The sequence below is a fragment of the Coccinella septempunctata genome, chromosome 5, assembly GCF_907165205.1.
Source record: "Coccinella septempunctata chromosome 5, icCocSept1.1, whole genome shotgun sequence".
Lineage (NCBI taxonomy): Eukaryota > Metazoa > Arthropoda > Insecta > Coleoptera > Coccinellidae > Coccinella > Coccinella septempunctata.
The window spans coordinates 19181767-19203652 of NC_058193.1; the positions used below are offsets into that span (position 1 = coordinate 19181767).

Sequence of the window (21886 nt, forward strand, 5' to 3'; positions counted from 1 at the left end):
TTGTTCTTTGTAATAAGACTGCTAGACGAAAAATTTGTAGATATTTGAATCTGAAATGATAAGTGCATACATAAAAAACGGTGCTGAATTGGCGAATGATCTTGAAAATTCTTCTTTGTAATAACCTTGAAAGAAGGTATAAATATGTCTTGAGCCCCGAGTGTTAATTCAAATGATGTCATTTCAACATTACAAATTGAACATTGGTCTGAGATTCTATAGTGATCAAAGGCACCAATTTTGCCTTGCCACTCTGGAACACTATCCAGGGGCTTCAATTTTTTATTATAAAGCTCTACAATATGAATATACAGCTTCCATTGGTCCAATAACTACTGAACGATCAGTTGCTGTATGTAATTCAATTGATGAATGATGTTTAAGATTGTTCTTTGTAATTACCTTGGACGTGGGCATAAAGTTATTCTCAACTTCATGTGGTGTTCCAATTAATGTAATTTCTAAGCATTTATTGTGCCCATGAACATGGTTTTTAGATTTCAGTAATAAAAGGAGCCAATTTCAACTCGCCTCTTCGCAACTCTATACACAGGCTTCATTTTTGGGTTGTGAAACTCTACATAATGAACATACAACTTCCATTGTTCCAATAAGAACTGTACGATATGCACTGTAATGAATAGCTGCATTTTGGTTACAAGCAGCGTGATTCAACATAATCGCAATCTCATTTGCACATCTCATTCGACCTCATCAGAGCTACATAGCTTCTTCTCCGATGGAGAACGTTTGGAATTGATAGACTTTTATTCAATATTGGCAAACGCTTCTGAGTACTATCCAGTAAAACAGAGCGCCACCCAGTATGAAACGATATCCGATTCAATTCCCTCCAAACAGAAAGCCAGACGATGACATAGCAGTGTGGCATGAAGGATTGATTTACAAAATGAGCCATGCTGGATATTCAATTAAACTGGCCAGTTGATCAGGAATTATTCGAGGAACAGAAAATTCTACCTGAAAGTGGAAGGAGAAAACTCCACAACCAGATATATGGAAGCAGGAGTGCCTCAAGGGTCAGTACTTGGGCTGTTACTGTATTACATATATATTCACTGACACTAAATGCCGACGACAGTGGAATCGTAATGCGACATCGCAAGCCAGAAATTATAGAAGGAAAATTACAAGAAGCTATAGATGGAATAAATGACTGGTGTATTACGTCACGTGGAAAATAAAGCTCAACGGACAAAAGAGCCAAGCGATATTACTGCAGAAGAGAAAACTGAGTACTACAACAAATCTAGAAATAGATAGAGAAGAAATCGAGTGGAAAAACGAAGCGAAATATTTAGGTATCACCCTAGACAAAGGTCTAAATGGAGAAGCCATATCAAACAAGCCGTTGAGGCTTGTTTGATATGGCTTCTCTGATAAGGCAGCGATGAATATGCTCTACCCGCTGATAGGTAGAAAGAGCCACATGTCGAAAGAGACAAAATTGAAAATAATCAAAGCCGTTGCTAGACCACAAACCGAATTTATGAAGAGGAAAGCACAAAAGTTATTCGAAACAGCGAAAGAACATCCAAATGAAGAACTCAGCAGACTAAGGGACCACGATCCGGAGGAAGTCAGAGGAAGAATGAGAATTTACAAAAGGAGACCGAGAGATCAATTGAGGAGAGATTAAAATGAGTACGGGAACTTATTGAAACTATACTAAGCAGAGATATCGGAAATGGACGAATATGAAAACCCTAGCACGACAATGTGCAAGAAGAAATAAATGCCCGGAACCAATGAAAAGCAGGTCAGGTTTAGTGGGCCGCGAACTTAGGAGAGTGAGTAACCCCACCGTGTTCCCTAGAAAAGGGTTCCTCCGAGCGAGCCCCGTTTTCACGTTCGCAGATTCCCCTGCTATATCAACAAACAACCAAAATCATTCAGATTCAGCGATCGAGACATCAAGACAGACGACTACCATCGCAGACAAATACACAGGTCATTTCCGCATTCCAAGCCTGTAGACACAAAAGGTTTTTCTCAAAACCAATCCAGCTATCCGTGGAGTCCAACCATAAAGTAAGTCAAGTGTGTTCTGTGCCTGCCTCTCGGACGACAACAATGACCTCACATCTGTGCGAAACAAATTCGTTTTTGCTAAAACGACGTCGCTTAGGGTGCGTTCACAAACTTACTCCGAGAGTATAGTCCATTCAAAAATGATTGACATCTCAGTAGGTCTTGAAAATCTAGGCGCAGCTTTATATCTGGTCACAAAAGATTTCAAAAAATTTCTGTACATTCAATCACAGAACTAGAATATATTAATATAACTTAGAAAAGTTTATGAAAATAAGAAATATTCAAATTTGCAGCATATTAATCGGCATTTCAAATTGACTCAACTATGTTTCCAATTTCTACGATTGAATTAAGAACATCAACAGCTCTACAAAATTCAAATAACCGTCGATAAGTGCATAGATTCACATATATTTGGTATAGGTATAGATCAATGTTTATTCACAATACCAACCTGAATTCCGCAACACAAAATCTCAACTGATGGGCTATTACCAACTTGAATTCGATTTTCCATAGCCACCCGAGATGTCAATCATTCTTGAATGGACTATAGAGTATGAGTATGGCCATGCTCAGAGAGCATACTCTGAGGAACTAAAAGTACATTTGTGAACGCTTCGAGTAATCAAAGCTTACTCAGAGCTTGCTCAGAGTGAGTTTGTGAACGCAACCTTATCTTATACTTCAGGGCAGCCCTCATAAATAAAAAGTTGGGTTGAATAAACTGTGATATTCTGTTTGAATATTTTATTTCACTTTCCTTTTCCCTTTTGATGTATAGAGTGTTTTCTATTGTGAGTTTGATCTATACATATTGAATTCATTTTGTCGAAAATTACTCTATATTGCTTCTATATCCGTTCGGACGGTAAATTGAAATAATCGTGATTTTTTTTGAGCAAACGATTGCCGAGCATTCAATTATGTATATGTATATGGTGCACTACGAATTTTGGTCAGAACCGGGCTATCTCTGCAAGTGATCTCAGTTTCATAATAAATGGCGGATCCGCCATGACAACGTTGTAATCTGCAGAATTTGGACACAAATTTCAACCAACAATATGAAAAAAATCTAATTATGATTCACTCAACTTATGTTCTGTGAGAGCTACGAAGCGGGTTTTTTTTTTTTTTTAATTGATTATGTGGCCAACAGAAAAAACTACTGCAGTCGTTTTGGAGCTGGCCAGCCGGAAGGTTACACCACCACGGTAGATTTTTTTCTGTATTTTTCTCAGAGTGCTGAATAGCTCTTGTATGGGGATATTTCAGGATTATCCATTCGTTCAGGGAAACCCTGTTTAAATATGTAGTTTTCTACTAAAAAGCATGGTTCATCATATTATATGTTATTCAGTCGCATGTCTTTCACTAATCCTCTCCTGAAATTGTTTCCCAAAAATGTTCAATGGAATATAGGGTCTAACTCAGTGAAAGTCCTAAGTATTCAAATTTGCACCTACTTAAAAAATGAGGCTTCCGAAGTTTTGAATTAATTTGACTTTTGTTGATATAGAATGAATCTGTTTTTTTGGTATGATTCAAAAAATGAAACCATAATTTGTGTTAGGTTTGATGATACAAGATACAATTATTTCGCTTACATTTAGTTTATGTGCTATTCGACTATTGAAGAAAATATGCCCTTTAAATTCGGAATTTATGGTTGGTTCACATTATTTGAAATAATAAAAATAAAAATGAACTCTAAGAGGATCAAGGACGACAAACTATTGAATTAATCACATAATATAAGAATTTCATTGGTGTTCTTCATCGGCCTAATGATTTGTCAACTATGAATAAATCATGATAGGAAACCTCACCGTTCTAGTAGAAGAGTGAATTATTGATAAGATAAGGTATTCCATTATTCAGATACCTCTGACAGTTTCAGTTTGAAATGCGTTGATGTACTAGATGTACAGAAGAAACTTGAAATTCGAGTGAGTGCTTTTGATCTTCGACGAAGATTATCGAAAAATTTTATCCGCAAAAATGATTCTATAGTATTTCAAGATGATAGGATTGTTGATATTGTTTTTCCTCTCTTAAAATCTACGCCTACTTGGATATGAGAGTCATTTCCGCAGTTCGAATTGTTTTGCGTTTCTTACCTGCACTTGAAAGACACAGTCTATGAAACCGTGAGTACTGTTAAAACAAAAAATTAATTTTTTTTTGCTTTATATTTCCCAGTATCAAAGTGAAAAAAAATAAAAAAAAATTAGGATGATAAAACTCTATATAAAATTTTTTACTGCTTTCCAATAACTGATGAGAGATGACTACTGTCGGATTCATTGCATTGGTATCTTAGTTATGATTAGTCCTGTGCTTTATTGGTACATATCAAGAACCAAATGAAATTCGTTTCCTTCGTGGTATCCGGATTTCTAAACACGAATGAAAAATTTCCAAATATTTTTAGAACAGAAGTGGTCATAATCACTCGTTGATTTGGTATAGAGTATAATCGACAACAAAGCTCCTAGAACTAGGCGTCGTCATTCTGAAATTTCCAAAGTTCACATTTTCAAATGCATATACAGGGTCCTGCAATAGTGCGTTAGGCTTCCATAGCTGCCAAACCAGACGTTTTAGGAATTTAGTTGAGAAACATTCCCTTTGTACTTTCAATTCTGCATCTCAGGATTTCTTTTAACTTAAGAATTGGTCTAGTTATCGTTCCTAAATGATCAACCTCTCTCTACAGGGTGTTCGTTATATGTCCAAATATGAAGAATTTCAAATTGTTTTTTGTCGATTTTTTCAAATGTAACACTCTGTATTTTTTCCATGATAATGTACACAGTTTGAAACGTTACATTTTTTCAGAAGTAACCAGAGAGCTATTTTCACTCCTGCGTCCAGCAGGCACGAAAAATGAAATCAGAACGGAAAATATTATTTAAATATTGGTTATAAAAACAAACGGGCGTTGAAGAGGCGTTGATCTATTTCATGAATAATAATTTTTTTGGATGCCGATAAAACTCTGTAATCGTTAGAATACATAAGTTATTACCAATAATACCTATGTATGTGTCACTTAATCGGACAAACATTATTATTTTCACGTTGAACTTCAAGGATTATGATTTGGGAAGGGCTTTAAAATTTTTCAAAAATTGGTCATTCAGTTTGGTTTCATTGTGTGACTCATTTAAAATATCTGTTATTATGTTGATTATTCCTCAAATTTTTGCTTGAAATGTCATTTTTCGTGGCTACTGGTCACGGGAGTGAAAATAATCCTAAGATTACTTCTGAAAAAATTTAAGGTTTTGAACTGTGTACATCATCATGGAAAAAAATACATGGTGTTTTATTGAAAAAAAATCGAGAAAAAACAATTTGAAATTCTTCATATTTGGACATTGATAACGGACACCTTGTATAAGAGAGGTTGATCATTTAGGAACGATGACTAGGCAAATTCTTAAGTTAAAAGAAATCCTGATCAAATTCATGTTTCTATCGCTTCTGGAAATCGGTAAAGATTTTACCGAACTACTGTTTCGTCGAAATTTTGGAGTTTTTTCTGAATAAGATCCGTACCGTTGGAAAAATATCCCTAATATTTTGCATCATGGTAGAGGTATTGAAAAGCATTGAAAATATGCAAAAATATAAGAAGTGTTTCATTTAAAATATCACTCATTTGTTGAATAACTTAGGTTAGACTTGAAGAACATAAAAGATGTATTCTGCAGAATAAATCAACAACTGGTTTTTTTAATCGTTGCATTACTCTCAACCACTTCATAGATTTTAATAATGTAAAAATTCTACATAAAGGTGATAAAGGCAAACGTTTAGATCTTTTAGAAATCCTAGAAATATCTTCAACCCAAAAACGATCAATTAGATTTCCGCCTATCTCCGATTTTAACATGTGCTATTTGATTATTATGTGAATGTGTTCTTTTTGTATTTATGTACTCAGTTCTGAAAATGGGATAAAACCCGAAGCACGCGTGTCAACAAATATTTTAATTAAAAATTGTGAAACAAAGTCAAGTGTTTTCTTCTCTTCTTTTATATCTAACTCGAATAATTTTATTTGGGTACACCCTGTATATTAGAAAATAATTTCCTGAGATGCAGAATTGAAAGTACAAAGGGAATGCTTTTCAACTAAATTTCTAAAACGTCTGGTTTGGCAGCTATGGAAGCCTAACGCACTATTGCAGGACCCTGTATAGTCTCTGTAGAGAACAAGAAATAAGTCTAATGGTTACGCATGGTTCGGGTTCGAGGCTTACTTTAGTGCAAAATTTTTTTTTTTAGTTTCGATTTGAAATAGTGAGTCTTGAAATATTTATTGAATCGAGAAATTGATTCCTTCTGTATATTATCTGATTAATTTAAAGATATTCCACTTTTTAGCAATAAGACCGAATATCCTGTTGCAGTTCACACATAGGATAATTCACTATAACACCCCCAAACATCGTATTGAAATCACTTTTTCCTATTCATTGTGTTAAAATGTAGTCCTCCGGATAATGGAGGGAAGTGCTTTCGTTAGAATCGATTATCTCCGTCTATACCTTTTCAAGTTCAAATTGACGCTAATCAGAATTAAAATGATACTAGTCAAAATCAAATTGGCAACATCAATTTCTGACTGGCATAAATCAGAAGCAAATCGGCAATAATCAAGTTCAAACTGGCATTCATCAATTTCAAATCATCAATAAACAGAATAAAATTGCAACTGTAGAAATCAAACATCAAAGTTCGAATGGAGGTGAATCAGTTGATCTCACACGTTTTCAGCTCTTTTTCTCTGTCCTTTCAGAAATCATGAGTTATTTTAGTTGGTTGAAATACGAAAGTAATTGGTACTAAGTGTATTCGGAGGCTCTCAAATCTTTGCATAATTTGTGAAATGAAATGAATAATATCCAACATCGGTGAAGAGAAATAAACGTTGATTCTGAAACAGAATGAGCTTCTAAAATCTTCTCCTTTAATGATAACTCATTGAGAAAACGCACGATTGTGTTCATTTTCCGTTTCTATAGAGAATTTGCAGGGATTAGAGAAAATCGTTCACAACATTGGGAAGGTAACGATTTTTAATTGAGCAAAATTCATCGCTCTTATCATTCTTTCTGCATCGGATATGCAAGATTTAATTTTTTGAGAGAATTTGTTTTTCCCGAATGGTTTTAATTAATTTCTTTATTTACTGTGTATATCATTCAATGAAAATTTTTCATTCAATATATTTTATTTCTAATGGAGGATTCGATTCAGTATTCCCAATTTGATTCTGTTTATTTGTGAATTTGCAATTGACTAATGCCAGATTGAAGTTGATTATTGCCACTTTGCTTCTGCATGATTAATGCCAGTATTGCCAGTTTGAAATTGATGCTGCCTATTTGATTTTAACTAATGCAATTTTGAATCTGATTACCTTCAATTTGAACTTGAAAATGTATAGAATCCAAGGGTGAAAGTTGTGCCTCCCTTGGGTTTGAAGCCGGTCTGCGTCTCCGAAAGATTTTGGTGTATATACATATTACAGAAGCCCATCTGTCAAGATATTTGCTATGATTACTCCACCAACTGATTGTAACCACAATCCATGATAGTGTCCGCAGCGCTGCCTTTATAAAGATTTGCAATGTATATATGTTGAAAATCTTGGAGAACTCAATCTTTGATTTTATTGTGATTTTTGACTCTATTGCATCAAGAAATTGCCTTTCGTGGGATTGATAAGCATAATATTGAATTTCTAAAAGTTATAAAACACTAGTTCTGCGTTCTCATTTTTTATTGCCCTTCTGAGAAAGGTCAGGTTTTTTACAGTTCTGTTTCTTTTTACCTTTCCATTGTCTTTTGTCTCCGCACTATACGATGAAATTTTTTGGGGTAATGTTCTGGATATTTTTATCTGATATCCCAGCAAACACTGAAATCCAGCCACTGTACAAAAACTGTACAGCGTTTGCTGCACATGAATGCATTGACTGTACTGTCACCAAAACGGATCGTATATGTCCCGCTGAACTGTACAGAACAAATTGCATTCGACATATAGTCACAGTTCAGCGTAGCTGCACTAAATACAGCGATGGTTTTGCAATCACTGTACAGCAAGCTGTTCTTTAACCGCAGCAGTCAAGTGCAAAAACTGTACAGTAAGCTATACTTTGAATGCACTAATCACTGTGCAAAAACTGTACAGCAAGCTGCACTTCAAAGGCATCAGTCAAGTGCAAAAACTGTACAGCAAGCTGCACTATAAATGCAGCAGTCTTTGTACAAAAACTGTACACTGTACAGCACGTTGTATTTAAAGCCCGTTTGCAACAGCCGAGAATTCTCTAGAGAGAATTCCGTGAATTATTTACCGTTGCATACGCTTTCTCGGTAGAATTCTCTGTTCTGTTGCATACAAAATAATCTCTGCCGTTTTTTTGCGAGAATGTTGTAGAGAATTCTCGGCTGTTGCAAACGGGCTTTAAATGCAGTATTGTGTGCTGTGCAGAAACTGTACAGCAAGCTGCACTTTAAATGCAGCAGTCACTGTGCAAGAACTGTACGCAAGCTGCACTTTGTGTGCAGCACTCATTGTGCAGTAATTATATCAATACTTGCAATTACGAAACAATATTCTGTGTACAGGAGTTTCCTAGATATATACAGAATGTCGATTCTGCAAATCAGAAATTTTCAATTTTGATTAATATATCCCATATTTTGGTAATGAAAGGAGTCTTTAGTTATTGAATTATATCTATTTATTAAATGTCTCTTTAACTCGTTTGTATTATCGTCCATGCTATAGGATGAAAGTGGTATCGTAGGGAGTTGGACAAATCAAAGGCTCTTTATAACTTAGTCGAAGTTTCGGAACCGATGGTTCCTTTCTCAAGACTGGAAAAAATTATTCTTTATTGAAAAAGGTCTCTTTAACCTTCATAATCGAATTTTCAAATTCTTTCAACTTCTTAAAGAAGGTATATGTATATGAAGCAATACATCATAAACTCACCATCAATGAAACATGTACAATTAAAAGACATAAGATATATTATAAATTATAGTTTTCCTATTGAATATTCGTTTTTTACTTTTTTAGATGTTCTAGGTTAAGTCGGTATAATCTCTAATTCTCTACGAAAAACACCTCTACAGTTTCCAATTCTTTTTCTTGATTTTATGTATACATGTACACATGAACGCGTAGGTATATGGAGGCAGATGGAAAAGACTATATAGCAGGAGGGAGAATCGTCTTGAACAGATTGACCGTCGGGAAATCTTTAACATCATTGAGGAGATGTTCATCGTTCTTGCATTTTAGAATTTCCAGTTGTTCTAGGAGTGTGAACTTATGGAAATCACTATGCTGATGAAGTAAGGTTAATTTATCGAGAGAAGTAGAGTGTTTGCTCTCAAATAGAGAAATAGATAGTTACCCATGGCCGAACTAGGTCTATTCTTGATATGTTCGTTGAATCTGATCTTTGAAGCTCTAGTTGTCATATACCGACATAGAAAGCAGGGCAGTTACCGCAGGTTATTTTCTTTCTTTCCTAGTTATTTTATATATTCCGCTTTTTTGGGTTTTGTCTTTTTTGGGCTTATTATTGATAAGTACTCTTTCTAGTGTCCCATGTGAATTATTGACAAGATTTAAGTTAAAGCCCTTTAGTAATGATTGCAGTTTGCTATTGAGGTTGGAAAAGTAGGGGACGGCTATGTATGTCGTCTTGACAGAAGTATGTGGATATATCTTGTTAAGAAGTTTTTTCTTCATTACAGTGGTTAAGATATCATAGACAAAATGTTTTGTATAGTGATTTTCTGTTGCTACTTTACAAATATGCTTCAATAGTCCCTTCTGCATATTATGAATCTATCATCAGTTAAAAATGCACCTCGCACACTATTATCACAACAAAAAAAGAGTAGAGTCAGCCTGTTCAATTTTTTACGCAGTTCACTAATTTTGCACACACAATTCACTCAATCAGCAAATTTTCACTCTGTTTCCAAATTGGATCTAAAACAATATGGCCAACGCCCAACGACTAACGTCAAAGTTCCAACAAGGACAGACCTTTCGGGCATAATCGGCAATAACGTACTCTACCGATCGTACCTACCTACACTCGACACATTGCAGCATTACAGAAACTGTGCAGTAACTGTATATCAAATATTGCATTTTCAGACTTCAGAATCTAAAAATGGAGAATTAGGCGGTGAACACATATGAGCGGCCACGGCCACGATCACGATCACGATCGAGAAGCGTCCCATGCACATATTATAATATCACGATCTGTTCAGCGATATAGCGGAGTTCAGTCGCGATGTCTCACGATCGTGATCGTGATCGTGGCCGCGGCCGCTCATATGTGTTATCTATGTAGAAACTTTGCAGTAGCTGTATATCAAATACTGCATTTTAGAAATGAAGTATTATAAATACAGAAACTGTGCAGTAACTGTTCATGTAATACTGCGTTTTCAAAATGCAGAATTATCAATACAGAAACTGTGCAGTCACTGCATATCAAATACTGCATTTTTTGTATGCAGAAATATCAATACAGAAATTGTGAAGTCACTGTATATAAAAAAATGCATTTTCGAAATGTAGAATTATCTATACAGAAAATGTATAGTAACTGTTTATCAAATACTGCATTTTTTTATGCAGAAATATCAATACAGAAACTGTACAGTCACTGTATTTAAAAAAATGCATTTTCAAAATGCAGAATTATCAATATAGAAAATGTACTGTAACTATATATCGAATACTGCAATTTTGTATGCAGAAGTATTAATACAGAAACTGCAATTCATGTAATACTGCGTTTTCAAAATGCAGAATTATCAATACAGAAACTGTGCAGTCACTGCATATCAAAAACTGCATTTTTCGAGATGCGGAATTATCAATACAGAAAGTGTACAGTAACTGTATATCAAATACTGCATTTTTTGTATGCAGAAATATCAATACAGAAACTGTGAAGTCACTGTATATAAAAAAATATATTTTCGAAATGTAGAATTATCTATACAGAAAATGTACAGTGACTGTATATATGACTGCATTTTTGTATGCAGAAATATCAATACAGAAACTGTACATTAACTATATCTAAAATCTGCATTTTGAAAATGCAGAATAATCAATACAGTAATTGTGCAGTTTCACTACAGCAATCTCTGTGCTGCATTCAGGTGGCACTTGTAGTGCAGTATCTGTACAGTTGCTGTATATTGTGTTTGTTGGGGGCCCTCATGATATTACCTTGATGGTAATAGGGGCTACTTAATTCAATTGATCTGAACAATATATTGTTGAGAGCACTTATTTTATGATTCACTGAGTGAGTAAAAAAAAAGTTTAAAATTCTGCCTGAATTTGTCGCTTTCACATACCGATTTTTCTCCAACTTCTGATTCTGGGTGCTCGTGACCATAAGATCCAGAAACGGTAATGCACATTATATGCAATCTTTGAGTATTCAACCACCTTACCCAATGATTCTCAATGATACAATACAGTTTTTAATTATTGTCCTATATCCCACAATAAACTTATGTCCCATTTATCTGATGTGAACTTGTTGTAAACGGTGGTAACTTTGATTTTTGAAATGTATGTTTGTAATTTTTCTCAGACGTTTTCTATACACTTTGTGTCAGAAGGGATAAATCAATTATTTCTATTTCTAATTCATTAAACCCTTTTTTTACCCTTGTCAGGAACAGAGGAGTGGTAGCAGGGTTATTTTCTATGAAAAATTCCAATTACTTTTTCGACTGGACCGTTTCTACTTGGATGTGTTTCATAAAGCAAAAATTAATCGAATTACTCTCACCTGATAATTTGTTATTCTTTGACAACTTCGAAGTTAACTAACATATTTGATTGAATCGTCTAACTATTTAGCTGAATAGAATGAATACACAATACCAATATGAAAACGAAAAATTTCAGATACCTGTGTGTTCAAGAATATAAGTTGACTTTTGTTTTCATTTATTCTTACAGGTGATACTCTGATGTCTCAAGATGAATCTGATAATATGGCTTGCTTTTTTTGGTAGTGCTCTCTTAGTCAACACACTTCCTGAAATAAAACCAATTCAAGGAAACACTTCTCGACCTCTAAACATCGAAGTGAATAAATCAATCGAGTATATCATTTATTATAAGAAATCTTTTGTAAGTAACCAATCTTTACTTTAGTAGTTGAATAGTCCTGAAGAATTGATTTCCTGAATAAATCACTAAAGCATAAAGATAAGACCAAATTGAAATAGGACATGAATGAGAAATTTAACAAAGAATCTTTTTCCCTTAAAATCCTGATGGCTTTTGAATATTTCTGTGTATTGTCTTTCCAAATGCGATTTCTCCTTGTTTTTTGTATAAACCTGAGGGTATCAGTTCACTTTGAGGTTCCTTGAAAACATGCCATTCAAAAATCGTAAGCGAAATATTAGATGAAAAAACAACTTTCATCTGTATAATCAGAGTGGAGTTAAGCTTGGATCCGAAAATTTCTAAAATCTGATCTATACTAGCAAGTCCAGCCTTTCGGTTTGTTTTCTATTTACTGTCGAATATTTCTGATACCACAATATGATTGAATTTATATTTGAAGAAAAATATGATTATGCAAAATTGGTAGTTTGATCATATTTTCCTGAGCATGAAAAACAATAGCTATTTCTTCTTTTTCAGGCTCGATATCCCTATCGAATAAGAGTTAGTAGTAAGAATGCAGATCCAGAGAACCCAATCTTAGTTGTTGTACGACAGGAAAAAGATGTGATATCATGGGAATTGCCTCTCTTAGTTCAAACAACGAAAAATCAAAACCAATATTATAATATCACTTCCAGAACAATGTGCCATAATAATATGAAGGAAATCAATACACTCAGCTTCAGAAGTAAGTCGTATGAATCATGTTTCCCAATTTTGCGTGCTTATTATTTATCACATATACAGAGTGAGTAGAAAAATCCGTATCTTCGATATTTGCTATTTTATAAAAAAAATTCTGAAATAGTTATTTTCCTAACAAGTGCGGAAAGTGCTACTTGCCCCTCAAGAAACTGCTGTTGTCTGTCGTCATATATGACGCGACTGATGTTTTCCTAGCGTTGAAATGACCTCTTGTGAGTACCTAATATTCGTTGTCCTCATGAGCATTCTGTACATGGTGAAAACAAGATTTTTCATGAAATATTCGCAATATATTGTGATAAATATCACCTCTCATAGAAGAAACTCAAATATTATCAAAAAACACCCTATGTACATATAATAATCAATTCATCATAAATCTGGAAACACCCAGTATTAAATGAATAGGTATAAATATGTTTTCCGTTATTCTTGCTGCTCGAGAATGAGCACGTAATAGTTTGCAAGTTTCTAGCTTAAATTGTCAGGATTAAGAGAATGTATACTTTTCAACATGTGATTAACCACATATGTTAATCTGACACGCTCGAGTATTTACAATGATCGTTTCTTTTTACAATTCTGACAGGCTGCCCTAGACAGTTCCCTCTATATACAAGTCTAATTCTTGGTATAGGTATCTCCCCTCATATTAATCTGACACGCTCGAGTTAATCCCGAATTTCCCTCTTGGGCTCCCCAACTATTGGTTTCAATATAAATATGGCGAGGTGTGTAAAATTACGAATAGATATGGAAATCATTCCAAAGAAACAAATTGGGTACTTACAAATGGCGTTAAAACAAAGTTTAAATTTTAAACTTATCTGCTAACTTCACGATTTATCAAAAACAATAGTGAATCACTCCTACTCGAAAACCAAAAGTGGGACAAATTTGGTATGTACTAAATATTGGCGTTCAAATTTTTGCGAAACAAGAAAGTGTTGGAGGCAAGTGTGAACTGGGCCCTGAAAGTTATCTGAATGCGAATTACCAAATATCTAATTTAGATTTTGAGATAGCTTCAACAGAACAAACTAGAATAAATCAGGTACTAAATCTTAAAAATTCAACATTCAAGCAATCTTAAAACAGGCTAAAAATTCTCTTCCCGGTAATTCGAACACTTACCGCATCTTGTGTAGATTGAAATGAATTTATTTTTTAGGTTGTTTTGTTGCTCCTCATTTTGCACTTTTCCTCTCTCAAGAGACAAGTCAAGACTTGAGTAGTTTATATTTGAGATAGGCCCTCTTGATTCTAGGAGTTTCATTTCGTTTTTTATTTAAGGTATGATCGTACATTTTGTATAACTGCAACGAAAAAGGGATACCACAAAACACATAGTACCTAGATGCCTCTTTGTTACCAATGGGTTAAAAGTAAAGAACAATATTTTTTTATATATATTCAGGCCACATTCAAAAAATAAGACAATACTTCGAAATTTTTGAGCAAAAAGATAGTCGATCGTCCAAATTCAACTATTTTGTATTTATAAAATGTCTTCAACCAAACATAATATGACATTACTCTTTCAGGTTTCATGACGAAATATTTCCATCAAGAGTTCACCATAGCCATTTCAAGTTCATGCCTTGAAACCAAAGATGTTTTAATTGAGACAATTGAGGAAACAAATTTTTTCGTCAGGGATAAAGAGAATGTGACACTCACAGTGTCTCCAAGTCAATCCAGATACTTCTTTTATAGATTCAGTTCTCACGACACTGACACATTGACGATTGAGTTGGATTCGAATGATGACGCTTGTTTGGTTGTTTCGGTACAGGATAGCACTGTGAGTTTATCTTATCATTCAGAATTGTACTAAGAGCCGGAATTCCAAAAGGTCCACGGTTCCGCATCAAACGCAATGCACGGATCGCGACAAAAGGGTTTTTAGAATTCTATAGGACACATACGAACTCTTATGAGGTGACGGTTGGAGTAAACGAAACAAAAATAGATTATTTTGATGTGATCCATATATTACGTAAAATGCGGAACTATGGACGCTCAGCTAAATAGCCATTTTTTTAGCAGAAACTTTTCATTTTTTATGTATTGAAAGAGCTCTTGTTTTCATTTAACGGTGATAACATAGTGTTGGAGAATCATTGTAAGATATAGCGATAATACCATTTTTTTTCTGTTCTACATATTCAATTAAAATTTGTTTCGTATACGCACGTTCTAGAGGCACTATACCTACAGCTAGAAAGATACGGTTCACCTATACTCCATTCACTTTAATAAAAACACCGGGTTGGCCATGTAATAATTTTCTTAAGTTTTTGTAACTAGAAAGGAGAAAGGTTGCCACAAATAATATCAATTAATATTACAAAAATGCCGAAAGTGATTGAAAAAGAGAGAAGAAGAGGGTATCAGGAAGTGCTATTTAGAATTCAGGTCCGCTCATGCAAATAGTAATCCTAATATTCCGAAATCTAAAATATATCAGAGGACTTCTCCTATACAGTTTCCAGTCCAGTATTCCCTATTTTTGAATCTTCGGTTTCCAGTGTGGATGGTTTTTTCTCTTTTGAATACTTCCTTCACAAAATATTTCAACAATTTCTTCCCAACATGTATTTTCAGTAAGTATTTATCGATTGGAATATTCGGGAGATTCCATATTCCACAACAGAATTTTTTTTTCCAATTCTGACAAATGAAGTGGAACTTTTTAGAACTCATTGACATTGTGTAAGTTCCCGTAATACAAGTGTAAGTTCCCTTAATACAAGAGACCGATTTGCTAAATTTTTTGTAAACGAGTAAACAGCCCTGGCAAAATCGAATGGTTTCATAATGTATGTATTATTTCATGTAACGCAGTACTTCTTTATTCCGTATAATACCACTTCTCGCACTTATAAAAATGGTTTACTTATCTAAAGCTCTTTTTTTATCTTCTGAATCACCTCGTTCAGAAAATATATCAACAATTTCTTCCCAAAATTTTTTCAGAATACGATTGGAATATTAGGATATTTCCATATTCCACAACAGAATTCTCTTTTCCAGTTCATCCATGAAAAGTTCGATATCGATGTTATCGAGTTCCATTTCGAAATTTCACTTAATCCGACCTCCGCAGCAATCAACACATATATACTGGACGCTACCATTGGGACCCTAGTATCTCGACACGCGCGTAGAACGCGCGAGTTATTGCACGCGCGTATGCATGTGGACGGGATCTACTGTGCTCTAGTATCTCGACACGCGCGTTTCCAAACGCTCGTAGTGAATCGCGCGTTTATCGCTGCATCTGGACAGGCGTACTCACTAGCGAGCAACAACAGCACCGGCCATAAAAATCCGAAAAATATTTACGGCGCTCCTAGTTCGTCGCAGGTTTCGAAGCGATCCGAGACTTGTCGGTCTCAATACAACCACAGCCTTCTGAAGGAAGTGGCTGTGATACAACAAAGAACAGGACGTATGTATGTACTCACTGGTGCAACATGCAATGTCGAAAAATTTTATGGGATTTTTATGACCGTTGCTGTTGCAGCGCGTACCGTTGGGCCTACCGCAGACATTCAATTTTTAGTTTTGCAACTGTTTAGTTGCAGAAGTGAGTACGATGCATTTATATGGGGCCGCGCAGACGTGCAACTGAAGAGTTTTGCGATCGAATAGTTTCAGCCTCGACACAAACTAAACAATTGCGTATGTGTGCGCACTCGAACCGCTTGTAATCAAACTGTTGCGCAACTATCGCGAAACTGAAAAGTTGCATGTCTGCGATAGGCCTTACATTCAATGTGAATGGGCACTAAAATTTGAGAGTTTGATTTTTGAAGCAGCTTATTCATAATATTTATCTCGATGACTCCTAATAATTTCGTTATTCACGCGTAGGCAAAAACTACCTATATGCATTTTAGTGAATTCATGAGTATCTTAAATTGTTCTGTCAGGATAACGTCGTCGAGATTCACGAACTTCAGCTTCTGCATTTTCATCACAAAAGCCATAAAATAAGAATATCAGTAAATTTCTCTCTACTTAATCTGAAAACCATTTTTGAATGAGAAACTCTAAAAACAAGAACAACAAACATTAAAATAACTGTTTTCAAATTTAGCATAGAAAGCCACACTTTTTGAAACGCATTATTGACGTTTTGAAACGTTTTACTCTTCATAAACAGAAGAAATTTAACGGAACACGTGTGTACGGTTAATATTTCGCAGAGGGTTATGTTCGTTAAATTTCTTCTATCTGTTCTACTTCTCGTAATTAGTAACGAAAAGTTGAATATGTCGCAACTGATGATGAAATGATATTTACTTTCATAGCAACGAAGTGATTATAGGTATTTTTATACATTCACTATTTGTTCACTAATTTGTTTTCAGGCCTCCTTCGATTATTTGGATGTCAGTAAATTGTTGGGGTTTCATTTTCGAATTTTCTCTTTTCACTCAGAAAGGTGCTCGATTAAAGAAAAAAATATTTTTCCACAAATTGAAAAATGAATTGAGAATTCGACCCCTTGAAACTGTGGAGTCACATATCGGCATGGACATCACTGAAAGGAAAGAAATATTTCCATAACAAAAAGCTGGAAACAGATGCCTAAAAAAAATTAATTCCAATATCAACAGTTTAGCCATATTATTGAATTTGATTTCTGTTATCAAACTTCGTAAACGAGGCATTTCCCGAATATAGTTCCTGCAAGTTCATATGTAGTATTTTTTGATTCTCTATCTTCTCCTCGATTTTTCGTCTTCCAAACTGGATCACACTGTATATTATGACAATAACTCAGTATGTCGCGCATTCTAAGATATTTAAAGAAACTACTTCCGATATCATAAATCAAAGGCAATTCGCATTTTTTATTGCTGAAATTATCTTCGTATAAAACCTTTTATTCGGAGTTCCGAAGGAAGAATTATTGTTATTGATTTTTTTTTTACCAAAAATACTTCACAAGGTGAAAAATTTACATATACAAAACTATAAATATGACAAAAATTAACACGACAGAATGTGATATAAATACTGATGAGCTAACGATAAATGACCAGCAATAAATAAATAAAAAAGTTTCTGATTGTTACGCAAGATGAGATATTTATTGATTGAATTCATATCTTCATAATCTATGCCTAATTTTCATAAAATTATATTATCAATCTGCATTTCTGCCGGATTATATCTGATAAAATATATTATCAGTCGGATATTACTCTAGTAGCAGCGGATATGACTATGGTGGATGGTGATAATTTCCAACCGAAATGAGAAAACACAATGACGTGATTTTCCGATAATTCTGTAATAAGCAAATGTCAAATTCAAGGTTTCTTACACAAGGTCGGTAATATCGGGAAACAGTAGTCTTGTCTACGATACACAAATTAAAAAATATTGGATATTGATGAAACTATCGAATCAATTCATAGAGTATTTATTTATCCATGTGAAATCGTTCATACTTGCATAACTTTGTTCGGCTATGAAAATATAAATAGAAATGGTTATCTTCTTCAAACATTTAAGAAAACGAAAATATCGGCATCAGTCACACTTCAATATATTTGCGGAGAAAACAAAGTTTGTCGAAAAGATAATAACTTCAACGGGAATAGGTTACTTTCATATCTATCGATAAATATTTGAAAGATTGACTAATCCGGTAATTCGCATATTTTTTCTCGGTTAGATTGGCAAACTATGTTTTCAAGGTATAATATATAATCTGCCATCTGTCTCTTACGCTTATTTCTACTTCCCTCGAAAAGGGGATGACCGCCGGTATCTCAAACGAAACGGATTTGAGTTTTGACCAGAGGAACCTAAAAGACCTAATTGAGAAAAGAAATTTTTTTCAGATTTCAGACAAACTTGATGGGGAAACTTTGCAAATGGTAAATTGAAGCAGAGTAGAATTCAATGAGTAATCTGATAACGAATAAAAAATCTGATTATTACATTCGAATGGCTATTATTTCCGGTGGAACGGAAGTGAACAAATCTGATTTTTTTTTTCGAGAATTCATCTCTCCGAGCAATGCTTAATTTTAGAATTTCAAGTTTCCTCTTGAGCCTTTCTTTGAAATATTCTGTCCAATGATGAATCACCCTGTATATTGAAAATTATTTTCAACTTCTTTGATGAACAAATGACTTGACAGCGAAAATATTCATTTCGACGGTTAGATATTCCGTTCGCTTCGTGAAAATCAGAGTTTTTTCCAGAAGTTATAGTGTTTTTATTGAATTCTCAATGAAAGTTCTTCGCAAAATTCTCTCCTCTGTACATGGCGGCAACACTTGGAGTTTTATTAATTTGACGGATTGTAATTATCCATAGAAAAAATTAAATCTATGTAGGCTGTATAGATCCTACATCGATTTAATTTAAGTAAGGCCTTCGACTCGGTGAATCGGAGAGCGCTATGGAAAATGATGGCCCGCCTTGGAGTACCCGAAAAATTCTTAGCAGTGTGTAAAAGCCTTCATACCAACAACACCGCTAGAATACAGCTCTACAATCGACCATTTCTTAACCAACTCTGGAATAAAACAAGGCTGCGTGTTAGCGCCTTTACTGTTCAATATTTTAGGCATAGCTGTCTCGATAATTGCTGACATGAGTATGCCTGTAAGAAGTGTTGGAATAAGATTCAGATTTGATGGAGGCCTATTTAACCTGAAGCGCCTCAGAGCAAAAACCCGTTCAAAGGTTATCACGGAACTTCAATATGCAGACGACTGCGCACTTATCGCTAGCAGCCCAGAGGATTTACAGATAATGCTTGACACCTATAAACATATATACGAGGCTTTGGGCCTTAGACCCAATATCGATAAAACCAAAATCCTGGTAAGTCCCCTAGAAAGCCTTCAAACACATATCAGCCTGGAGAATGAAACCCTAGAACAGGTCGAGCAATTCAAATAGTTAGGAAGCTCCATAATACTAGGGCTAACCTAGACACGGAAATACACAACCGTATCAGTTCGGCATCACAGGTATTCTGGAAGCTAAAGGTCAGAGTGTTTCAAAATCACGACCTCAATCTGAAGACCAAGACAGCTGTTTACAAAGCAGTCGTCCTCCCAACGCTTCTTTACGGAAGCGGAAGCTGGACGCTCTACAGGCGACTTATTAAACAGCTTGAACAAACGCAACAACGTCATCTTAGACAGATAATGCACATCAGATGTTTCCACAAAGTTTCGAATGCAAAGCGCGAGTTGTACAACAATTGAGACTCAAGTAACGAGGGCCCGACTCAGATGGAGCGGCCACATTCTGAGGATGCAAGACACAAGACTCCCCAAAATAGCTCTGTATGGCGAATTGGCAGAGGGAGCCCGGAAACCAGGAGGCCAGTATAAGAGCGGTTTAAGGATACACTACATCAATCCCTAAAATCAATTAATGCCAATCATAACTGGGAACAACTAGCATTAGACATATCACAGTGGAGATCTATGGTGCACAGTTATAACGGAGACTCGAGAGGAATTCAGCGGCGGCCAGATCTGGTTGGTGACTATCCATGCCCGGAGTGTGGAAGGATCTGTGGGTCACGGTTGGGTCTCATCAGTCTTCAGTCACAGGAGGGCACACAGTCGCAATGAACCCCAAGAAATTATAAGTCTGTTCTTTTTTTTATATCTTTTTGTAGATTAATTGCCCGTAACGGGATTCAGCAATGAATGAATGAAAAATGAAAAAAATTCTCTGAACTGATATACGACCCGTGATCATTCGTGTTTGATCAATACTGCGCTCCGCCTCTTATTATTGCTAATTTTTCGAAATTTACCATTGATTATCGGAATAATGGAATGATGAAATTTGAGACCTATTCGTTATTCTTGGTAAAAGTGGAAGAATTCTTGACAGATCAATTTTGTTGAACATGGAAGGGTAGTTAAGCCGTATATGAGAGCAAAATTGTTCCCAGAAAGGAAGAAGACCAAATATGTGAACGATTTTCGTCAAAAAATGTTTGCATAAATTGGTCATTACTTTTTTCGCATGTCCCCAGTGAGATAATCTTATTACAAAAATTTTAAACGGAAGGCCACAATTGAGATACAACCCTGCTGGAGCAGTTCGGATGATAACATCCAATTACAAAAAAAATCATTACTTTCAATGGAACATTGGTTTTTATATTCGTGTTAAATACGATAAATTTAATAATGTAACAAAGAAATATCAACAATTTCACATTATATTCGTTTTCGCTGTGTCCATTTTTAGAAAATCAAGTGTATTCAAAGAATAAAATCCAATTTCGTGAACATGAAAACAAATCCCGAACTTTGCAGGTCTTCCATAATTTGAAATTCCTTCTTCTGAATTCCTTACCATATTCGATTTGAACATCCAAAAATACTAACATCTGATCAGAAATCAGAAACCATGATTTCAAAACATCACACTCAATAAAATGTTGTAAAAAAATTAGATCAAACACCCTGAATTTCGCATACCCTTAGATAAAGCAGTAAATATCAAGGCAAACATTAGTGCCGCGATCAGTGTTAGCGAAAATCATTCAGTTCTACCTTATATGAATAGAGAATAACGGTCACAGGAACATATTATACAATGAAATTATGGAACAAATTCATTTTCTCAGAAGAAAAATATTTGGCACCAAAATCCTGGAACAGGTCAATTTTTGTTTCACTTTTACCAAATTTTTATGCATGGCGAATTATTTTCACTTTTGACTGAACTTGGTATATACGAATTCGAAATAAAAAGATCTTTCAAAATTTGCACAAATATAAAGGGTGTCTCTTTCCAACTAAAACGTGAAAAATACAAAAATATAGGCGTAAAAATAATATGGCATC

General features: G+C 34.8%; 1 protein-coding gene across 3 annotated transcripts in view; it reads left to right on the forward strand.

Annotated features, from left to right (window-relative positions):
- Positions 1 to 3908: 3908 nt before the first annotated feature.
- Positions 3909 to 21886, forward strand: part of LOC123313639 (SID1 transmembrane family member 1-like) — a 35576-nt gene continuing 17598 nt past the window's right edge. The window contains exons 1-4 of one of the 3 annotated variants that reach the window (XM_044898605.1): positions 3909 to 4007; positions 12109 to 12280; positions 12803 to 13013; positions 14575 to 14834. In XM_044898605.1, coding sequence (XP_044754540.1) covers positions 12128 to 12280; positions 12803 to 13013; positions 14575 to 14834 — 624 coding nt within the window. In that variant the 5' untranslated portion in view covers positions 3909 to 4007; positions 12109 to 12127. Of the gene's footprint in view, positions 4209 to 12108; positions 12281 to 12802; positions 13014 to 14574; positions 14835 to 21886 lie in introns of all 3 variants that reach the window. The other 2 variants (XM_044898604.1, XM_044898606.1) reach the window with 2 other exon arrangements.